The following is a 9,838-nucleotide window of genomic DNA, read 5'->3' on the forward strand; positions in this document are numbered from 1 at the left end:
CACACACACACACACACACACACACACACACACACACACACACACACCCTCCCTAGCCATGTGACCTTCGGCAAGTCACTTAATCCCAACTGCCCCCTCCAAAAAAAAAGCAAAAAAAAAAAAATAAGACTGGTACTTTTAAAAATATGAAAAGTAGTATAAAGTATAAAATTAGAACTTTAACTCAAATTAACTTTTTCTCTTCTCCTTCTATCTCTTCTCTTACTTGGTAATCTCATCAGCTCCCACGGACTCAATTATCATCCCTATGCAGATGCTACTCAGATTTATCTAGTCCTCTTTCCTGACCTGTAACCTCACATCACCAACAACCTATCATCAAGAGGTAGCCCATTCCCTTTGCTAAAGCAAATCCCTCTACATACCCCCTTTATGCCATTCCATTGTCTCCTCCAGAAGATTACTCCCTTATTATCCCAACTGTTCCACTAAATTTAATCTTTCCCTGTCTACTACTGGGTGCTTCCCTGTTGTCTGCAAACACGCTTAAGTATTACCTATCCTCTAAAAAAACCTTTACTTGATCCTGAACCTCTCTCCCTTAGCAATTGTCCTATATTTCTCCTCCCTTTTGTGGCTAAACTCCTTGCAAAAGTCATCTACAACTGGTGCTTTCCACTTTCTCTCCTCTCATTCTTCCAAACCCCCTTGAAATCTGGCTTCCAACCTTATCATTTAACTAAAACTGCTCCCTTTAAAAATCTTTCAACCGCTAAATTTCACAACCTTTTCTCAATATTCAACTTTCTTGATCTCTCTGCAGCCCTTTGATACCTCTTCACCTAGCTCCCCTCTAGCTAGGTTTTTGTAATACCATGCTTTTCTGAGTCCCTTCCTATGATTCAGGCAGTTCCTTCTCAGTTTCCTTTCTTGGATCTTCATCCTCACTTCTCACACCTGAAAGAATTCTGTTTCTAACTGTGGGTGTCCCCCAGGAGTCTATCCTGGATCCTATTCTCTATACTATTTCACTTGGTCATCTCATCAGCCCCCATAGATTCAATTATCATCTCTATGCAGATGATTCTCAGTTCTGACCCCTAGCGTCCAACTATGAAGGAGACATCTAAAATTAAATGTCCTATAGATATCTTAAACTCAGATATACCAAAACAGAATGTTGTTACCTTTCTTCCAAAATCTCTCTTCTGAATTTCCCTTTTACTGATGAGGCCACCATCATCTTTCTAGTCACCCTAGCTCCCATCCTTGACTCCTCAGTCACTCACCTACCCGCCTTCCCCCACCCAACCTGTTGCCAAATCCTGCTGAATATACCTTCATTTTATCTCTCACGTGCCTCCTCTCCACTCACACAGCCACTGTCCTGGTGCATGTCCTCATTACCTCATACTTAGACTAATAAAAAAGCCTTGTGGTTGGTCTCCAACCCTCAAGTCTCTCCCTACTCCAGTCCTTCCTCCACCCAGCTGTCAAAGTTATCTCCCTAAAGTGCAGGTTTGACCATATTACTCCCTTACCTAAAGTCTAATAGCTCCCCATCACCTTCAGGTTCAAATATAAAATCCTCTATTTGGCTTTCAAAGCTCTTGGCAATCTGGCCTCTCCCTACCTTCCTGGTCTTTTTACACAATACTCCCTTTCAACATATTTTTGCTGCAACTTGCATACAGAACTCCATCTCCTGATTCCATGACTTTTCATCAGTTGTTCCCATGACTGGAATGCTCTCTCTCTCTCGCCCCCCTTTGTATTAGCCTCCCAGCTTCCCTCAAATCTCAGATCAAATTCCACCTTCTACAGACTTTTTCAGTCCCCCAATTACTATGCCTTCCCTCTAACATTATCTCCAATTTACTATGTACAGACAAAATATTTTCTAGAGATCTGAAACACAGGTAAACAAGACTGCATTTCAGTGAGGGGGACTGTAAGGAGGAAATCTTGGGGTTTGAGGAGGGAAGTTTGTGAAGGAAGTGCAACAGAAGGATATGAGAGGAAAAGAGGAGAAAGGGAACCAGGTAAGATGCCCTGACCTGATGTAAGAGTGTTTTGCCCTTCAATTGCAAGCAGCTTTGGGCAGGGACCATATTTTTGCCTTTCTTTGTGTGCCCAGGGCTTAGCACAGTGCCTTATACATAGTAAACATTTAGTAAATGCTTGTTGTTGTTTTAGGAGGGAAGATGATATTGTTGGGAAAATGATCATGAATTTCTCTGAGAACGAAGCAAAAATAAATGGCCTTCAATTACCAGAAGAAAAATTCCGACTAGACATAAAGAACTCCTCCCTGCACTGCAGTAGTCTCCTGGGGAAAGCTGTGGAATCTTCCTGAGGAGATCCCATTTGCTCACAGGTTTAGTGATGTACAATCCTGCCAAAAGATGGCTACTGAATTCCTCTTATGAAGAGGAATCCTTCAATGAAGGATCTCTTTAGAAACTGAGCAAGTTTGTAATCACCAAAGGCTATTTTATTGAGCTTGCCACTTCACAAAAATTAACTCTTTCAACTTCAAAAGAATTCCTCAAGTACTGATGTGTTTCTTGAAAGACAAGAATTACAGTATAAAGTAAAGGATGAAATAATTTTAGGAATGCATCTAAAACTTCCCTCTTCCACTGAAATCTTCTTACTTAATCTAAAAATGATAAAAGCAAACACTACTTCAACAAAGAAAACTTTTATTGGAATAAGGTTAAACTTTCTCCCTAAATCCTAGAAACAGAAGTCTTAGGTTTGTATAATTAGCACACTAGAAACAAAATGTGAAAATGGCTATTTTCAGTCTACACAGATACAAAAAGTAAACCAAAAAAGAATGAAGGAAAGGAAATGTGATTTTTTAAATGCTGATAATCAATAATCAAATTTTAATAACCAAAATCAACCAGTTTAAGTATAGTGAAATTCCTTAATGATACCACCCTCACCTCCCATGGGGTCTTGTTTGTAATATTAAAATTTTAAAATCCCACTTAGCTTTTCATTGAACTACCTACTAAATTTCAGCAAACTACTGATTAAACTATTAAATGTTCATCCAAAATATTTTTTTTCTACACATACTATTTTAAAATTTAATCTCGTGGTTTGATTACATCTTGAAATCTCTTTAAGTCAATCCATATGTTAATACAATATGAAGTCTTCAGTCAACTCTGAGCTCCCAAAGATGTTACTTTACTTTCCTGTCTGTGCAAAACAATAAACAGTGCTTAGAGGAATGAATTTCCTGTATCTCTGAAGCATTAAGAAGACAAACAGAACAATCACATAAGACCTACATAGGTCTATGAGACAGTTTACATTCTTACAAGAATAATCTGAATTTTGGAAAGTTGACCTACCTGTCTTTTCATGATAAACCAAACTTGCCTTAGCTTAATTTAACTATTGATCCAAACACATAATCATGGAAGTATTGAAATGATTGAGAATTACAAATCTATCTTCCTCATAACAATGCTGGCTCAGTGACTCTGCGCAAATCACTTAACCTCTAGGCAGGTCTCTAAGACTCTTTAAGTTGTAGAAGAGTTACAATGGTATAGAAAATTCTTCAGTGGAAACTCAAAATGTGGTTCAACTCACCAGTGATTCTCAAAATGTAGTCCAGAAATTCCTGGAGATCCCCTTGCAGGGATACTGTGTATTTTCAAAATAATACTAAGACATTTTCATTTCAAATACAATAAATATCGAAAGATATAACCCATGTTAACCAAAGTTCTTTGGGGGAAGAGTTCCTAAATAATTTAAAAAACTTCTAACAAGGTCCTGAGAAACAAAAAGTTTGATTTCTACACCAATAAAATCATGGGTTTAATACGTATAGCCTTATCCTACACTAATTTTAAGCTTGGGGTTATTCTCCCTCATAGAGCCTTATTTCCAACAATATCTACCAACAGTTTAAATTTCACTTTTAACCAATCAATGATACTATGGAACTACAGAGACCAGTGCCTTTTACTGATGTACTAATTTTTACTAGTCACCAATTTTGTCTTTCCCAGAATATAATTTTTTCATGAGTTTTATTTCTGAAACTGGGATTCTAATGACTGTAATTGCAAAGTGGATGATTGTTGACTGTACTCTAGATATCTGGAACTTTTCTCTCAATCATTTCTACGACTTTCTTTTATTTTACATACCCTTGGGGGTTTAAAAGGTCAAAAGAAGTTCTACAAATAGCAAAAGGACCCATAAGCAAATACCAAACCAGGGACAAGAGGCAGACTCAAGACAGAAAGAACAACAGATTGTGTGCTAGTCTCTTCAAGGTTTAACTGTATGAACTGGAAGCATTTTCAGGCACAAAAGATTAGGATTCTATTATGCTTCAGTTTCAAAATACTTAGATACTTTCTTCATATATTTTGCAATTTTGAGCTCTGCTAAAGCCATATAGCCAACAGGGATCCTATCAGTGTTCTACCAATAAGCAAAACATTCCACAGCATGATTTTCGGTTACATGGTCCAATGGAGGGCGAGAGGGTAGTAGTGGTGAAGTATATTGCCAAGGAAGCAATAAATGTCTTTGCTGCTGCCATTTTTTAAAGAGCTAAAAATATTGCTGAATAGTAAGAAACACTTCACGAGTTTGACAAAGCAGTCATTTATGTTTACAAATAATTTTTAGAGATTAACATTTCACCATCCCCCAGAACATCTACTGAACTGACAATTTTAAAGTGAGCGCATTAAGTTAAAACCACTTCAGTTAGCTCTTCTATTCTTCATTTAGCTAAAAAAAGTGAATATTCTACAAAAATCTATTCTCAACAACAAACACACAAATTCTGGGATAATGGGACAGAAAACATTGACAATGCACAATCACGTGAGACACTTCAGAGACTACCTATGTCCTGCCCAGAGCCTTGAAATTTCTATCAGGCTCTGCAGTTACTGGGAATGTGTTATTTATTTTTTAAGTACTATTAGGATCTCTATTTTGTGATTATATCAGAATGAAAAATACCCCACAAAATGAGGTTTAGTATTAGTATTATTATAGCTTCTGGGCTTAGAAAAAAAAGCAAAATTATAACCACACACTTCAAAGGGAGAACCTGAATCTCCATGTAATTCAAAAGCTTGTCAAGAAACAGAAGCAGGTAGAGATGATGCAGAGGGTCCTGATATGCTACCATACTCAGGACAATAGCAAGCTTTCCTAGCTTCCTCTCCCCAGCAGAAACTATTAACTCTGACCTCCCTAGTTTGGGGCGCTGTTCTCTTTCAAGGCCCTGCCAGCTCTCACACTTTGCTGGATACCAGTACTAATTCCATCCTCTTGCTTTTCCAGATTTCTCACTTGAAGGGCAAAACATATTTAAGCATTCAGACCCCATCTCCCCTTCTCCCTTCATCCCCTTCACATCCTTCTGTTATACTTCCTTCTCCCTCAGACCTCAGGCTCCCTCATAGGAAAGCAAAGTCCTGTTTACCTGTTTCAGATCTCTAGTCCCACTCTCACCCCCATTTCCTCCGATCTCCAATTACTTCCTACTTTTTCAGATTCTTTGCACCGCCTCCATCCCTAAGAAAGGTTAAAGCCAGGTCCTGTCTGTCTCTGGACAAGACAAGTCCTCCCTTAAACGTCCATCCCTCTCCCCTTCGTTCTCCTCATGCCAGTCTCCCCTCTTCGGCTCCTCAGTGCCTCATCCTTCCGATCTCTCTCCTCTTCACCTCCAGTGTCCCCCCTTCTCTCTCCTCCTCAGTCCCGGTGTCCTCCCCTCATTTTCCTCCTCAACTCCAGAGCCCCTTTCCAATCTTTCTCCCACAGAGGCCAGGATCGAGCCTCCCTTCCTCATCCTCCTCACCCCCGGTTTCTTCTTTTTTCTTCTCCTCAGGCTGTCTTTCCTTCTCAACTCCAGTCTCCTCCTCATCCCTCCTCTCTCTCCTCCTCGGCCCCAGAGTCTCCTCAGCCCCCGGTCTCATCTCTCTCCCCTCCGCACTCCCCGCACCCCAGCCCGGCCCGCGGCCCCGCCCCCTGCCCGCTCACCGGCGGACTCCCCCGTGTTGATCCAGTCGGGGTTGGCGATGCTGGCGATGGCGAAGATATCCGCGGCCAAAAAGAGACATCCTGAGATGATGGTCAGTTTATCCATCTCCCCGTCCCCACTCCCCCCCCCCCCCCCCCCCCCCGGCCCCGGGACTCGCCGAGGCCTCACGCCACCCGCCCCATGGGCCGCCGCTGCCTCCGCCGCCGCTGCCGCCGCTGCCTCCGCCGCCGCCCGCCGGGGCCGCCTCCCGCGCCGCCGCCGCCTCCTCGAGCCCGCCCCCGTCTCCTCCTCCTTCCCCCCCACCCCCCCTCAGCGCCGCTCGCCCGGACCCAGCATCCGCGGCGGCCCGCACAGCGCCGGAACCGCAGCCCGCCCCGGAACTGCTTGGCCCGCCCGCCCCTGACCCGGAAGCGGGACCTGCGTGCTCTGGGTTGGCTCCGGGGGAGGGAGCCGAGCCCACCTCCTTGGAGCCCGGGGTGCTTTGCTCTCCGCCTAGCTCGTGCTCCTCTCTGGCAGGGAGGATCCCAGGCGGGCAGCCCGGGCCGACGGCGGCCCTGATCGCCTGGGAGGAGACCCTTCTTCCCTCTCCGGCACCAGCCTCGCCCGCCCCTCCTTGCTTTGGCCGAGCCAAACCGGCCCAAGTCCTGAAATGTTGTGTTACCGAAGGCTAGCTCTGTGGCTTAGAATCCCCCACCCCGCCTAGATTAATTCGAAATGGAGACCACGTCCCCACCTTCCGAAGGCCCAGCTGAGTGTTGGATGATACCTGGGGGCAATCCCAGGGCACGAAGAAGATGACTGATCTAAAGCTCCCTGGCATTGAGTTATTGGGTTTTTAGTTTTAAAATAAGCTGCTGTTGAAGAATCACTTGGGGGGGAAAGTGCTCTGAACATATTAATGAGCAGACACAGTACAAAGTTTGAAAGGATTCCTGTTCTCTCCATAACAAATGGATTAGGCCTATTAGGTTCAATGGAACGAAGAGAGCGTTTATTAAGCGCTTACTGTGCGCCGAGCGCTGGGGACTCCAATAGAAGCTTCGTCCTCACTCCTGAGAAACTTCTGCCAATGGGGGAGACACCACATGGAAAGTTTCAGTTGCAAATCGTGGCGGGGTCCCATGGGCCTTTGGGTGCAGTGGAAAATTGGGTGGCAATGTCTCTTTTTTAATGTCGTTTCCACTGATAAAATCACGTATATATTTCTGGAGTTAAACCATTTTGGTAATAGGAAGTTTCTTCTCTTGGTGTTCAGCAGCTGTGTTTCTAGCACTGGAACAGTTGCCATTCTCCTTTGTCACAAGGATTACTTCCCTAGCATGATGGCTGCAGGCACTGACCTGGAAACCTTGGTATTCTCCAGGGGTTCTGAGGGAAGATGATGGTCAGAGTGGTGGTGGTGGTTTGACTTGCCTAGCACAAGCTGCTTCCTGTTTTTCACTAGGATTTTCCCACTGGACTTAGAGGTTAGAGCAAAGAGCTGGGGAGGTCACAAAGACCTGGGTTCAAGTCCCACCTCTGATCCATACTAGCAAGTGTGGGTCAGCCACTTAATCCCTCAATGCCACAAGGTACTCTCGAGGACTGACTATAAATTGCAGAATAGTTGCTGATCTGTTTTGGTTGAAGGGAATTTTGTATCAGAGAAATAAAAGATTAATGCAATTAAAATAACTGTCATCGTGGGCAGCCAGGTGGTGTAGTGGATAGAGTACCAGCCCCAGAGTAAGGAGCATCCCAGTTCAAATCCAGCCTCAAACACTTGGCACTTTCCTGGGGCAAGTCTCCTAACCCGGATTGCCTCTAAAAAAACAAACAAAAAACTATCATCATGATCACCAAAAAGCATTTATTAAGCACAATGTACTCTGTACTCTGCTAAACTGGGGATACCAAGAAGCAAAAACAGTCTCTGCCTTCAAGGAGCTCACAAGCTATTGGGAGAGAAAACATGCAAAGAACTATTTACATACAAGATACAGGTATATATACATGTATGTATACATACATATGTATCAGGAAAGGAGAGAAGTGAACATAGGGAGGGCAAGGAACCATGAAAAGCTTCTTAGCTGCAATAAGTGTAAAGTTATATGAAGTAGCAATATTCTTAAACTGTTAAGCTAAGATACTTAGTAATTAAAGTAATCAAAATACAAGGTAAATAAATTACAAATCATTAGTAATAGAGTCAATCTAAAGGTTCTTTATCTTCAACAGAGGCAACTTGTTATGTGATCGAGGTTTCCTCTTTTTAAGAATTTCCATGCTAATCTCTAATTTTCAGTTCACTGTCAAACCAAATAAACAGTAAACAGAACATCAACTTTCCCCTTCAGTGCCCTTTTAATTGACCCTTGAAAGACCCGTAAGAATGTTCAGTTCCCGTTTTTTTGGATTGGCTGCCCATTTACAAAAACCGGGGCAATCAACCAATCAGCAAGCAGTACTTGTTATTAACTATGTTATGTGCCAACCACTGTGCTAGGCAGTGGGACTATAAGTGAAAAGTGAAACCGGTCCCCGACCTGGAGAAACTATGTGTGTATGTACATATATGTATCTGTATGCAAAATAGGTGATTCAGGGTGGAAGACACCAACAGCTGGGGAAGGAAGGATCAGAAAGGCTGTTCATGTAAAAAGCGGTTACTTGAGCTTACTTTTAATGGAAACTATACGTTCTAAGAGACAGATATGAGAAGGGAATAATTTCCAGGGACCGGCAGAATAGCTAGTACAGATGAAGATGGGAAATGGAATGTCATGTGGTTCAAATCCCAATAGATTCTGCAACTTTGCAGAAATCATTCACTCATCATCCACAAAGAAGTCTTTCTAAGATTTGAGTACCATGGTATTAGCTAGGAGAAGAAAGATCAAATCAATTTTATAGTCTGGATTTTCATGTACAAATGTCAGACTTTTAAGGAAAAGGTTATTATTTTTTATTTTTTAAAGTTATATAATAATTTCTCTTTCACTAAGAAACTGGAACTAGATCATACAAATATTCCAGGGACCCTGGATGTGACACATGGATAAAAATATAAAGCATTACTGAGCATCCTAGAACAACACTGCATTACTGAGTGATGACTTCATTTTTCCACTGAAGTGATTGAGTTCCAAATAATTGTATTCTTGTCTATTCTGTCTCTTACCAAGCAGTGAAGGAAAGTTCAACTAAACAGTACTAAAAACTCTACATTTGCCATCTTCATGTCCCTAAAGAGGGGTTATTGATGATTAAATTGATCAAAGAGCCTTATTTTAGTTAGCAATGGTAATTAGTTGATGGGAGCTGTATGAGAAATGATGAAATTAATATTCCTGGTGAGTAGAGGTATAATGATTCAATTCTTGGTCTTAAATAATTAAAAAAACAAAGTTCAGAATCCAGACTCAACCCATGTCTTATTCTCTAGCCCTTTCTATCTTTGACCCTACAGAAGAGATATAAGACTGTAAGGAAAAAACAATAACATACCGGAATTGGGATATTAAAAAATAAACAGAAAATACTGGGGAGATATAAGCAGTAACAAGTGCATTGACCTGGAAGTCAAGGATACCTAGGTTCTCGTCCTGACTCTGTCACTAACTGTGATGATGAACAAGTCGCTTCACCTGTAGATCTGTTTCTTCCCATATAAAACTGCATGGTGGTGGTGGTGGTGAGGTTGGATAAGATAATTTTTTTAGATCACTTTCAGCTCTAAACTTTGTGATTTTATGATTAAGGTCTAATGGATCTCTTTAATCATAGATCGATGCAAGGGTAGTAAGCCTAGCTTTTTTTATTCAGACAGGAGATAAACCAGGAGACTTTTTATGG

General features: G+C 42.0%; 2 protein-coding genes across 2 annotated transcripts in view; one reads left to right on the top strand and one right to left on the bottom strand.

Annotated features, from left to right (window-relative positions):
• The window catches only part of MOSMO (modulator of smoothened), an 87,824-nt gene extending 81,700 nt beyond the window's left edge, over positions 1-6,124 (bottom strand). Inside the window, exon 1 of the mRNA XM_069084945.1 lies at positions 6,001-6,124. Within this exon, the coding sequence (XP_068941046.1) occupies positions 6,001-6,106 (106 nt within the window). The 5' untranslated portion in view covers positions 6,107-6,124. The remainder of the gene's footprint in view (positions 1-6,000) is intronic.
• Positions 5,984-9,838, top strand: part of PDZD9 (PDZ domain containing 9) — a 38,702-nt gene continuing 34,847 nt past the window's right edge. Inside the window, exon 1 of the mRNA XM_069084944.1 lies at positions 5,984-6,092. The gene's annotated coding sequence lies outside the window, so the exon portion shown is untranslated. The remainder of the gene's footprint in view (positions 6,093-9,838) is intronic.

The sequence above is a fragment of the Petaurus breviceps genome, unplaced genomic scaffold (genome assembly GCF_028583685.1).
Source record: "Petaurus breviceps papuanus isolate PSGF00001 unplaced genomic scaffold, PetGlider_PUasm1.0 175, whole genome shotgun sequence".
Taxonomy (NCBI): Eukaryota; Metazoa; Chordata; class Mammalia; order Diprotodontia; family Petauridae; genus Petaurus; species Petaurus breviceps.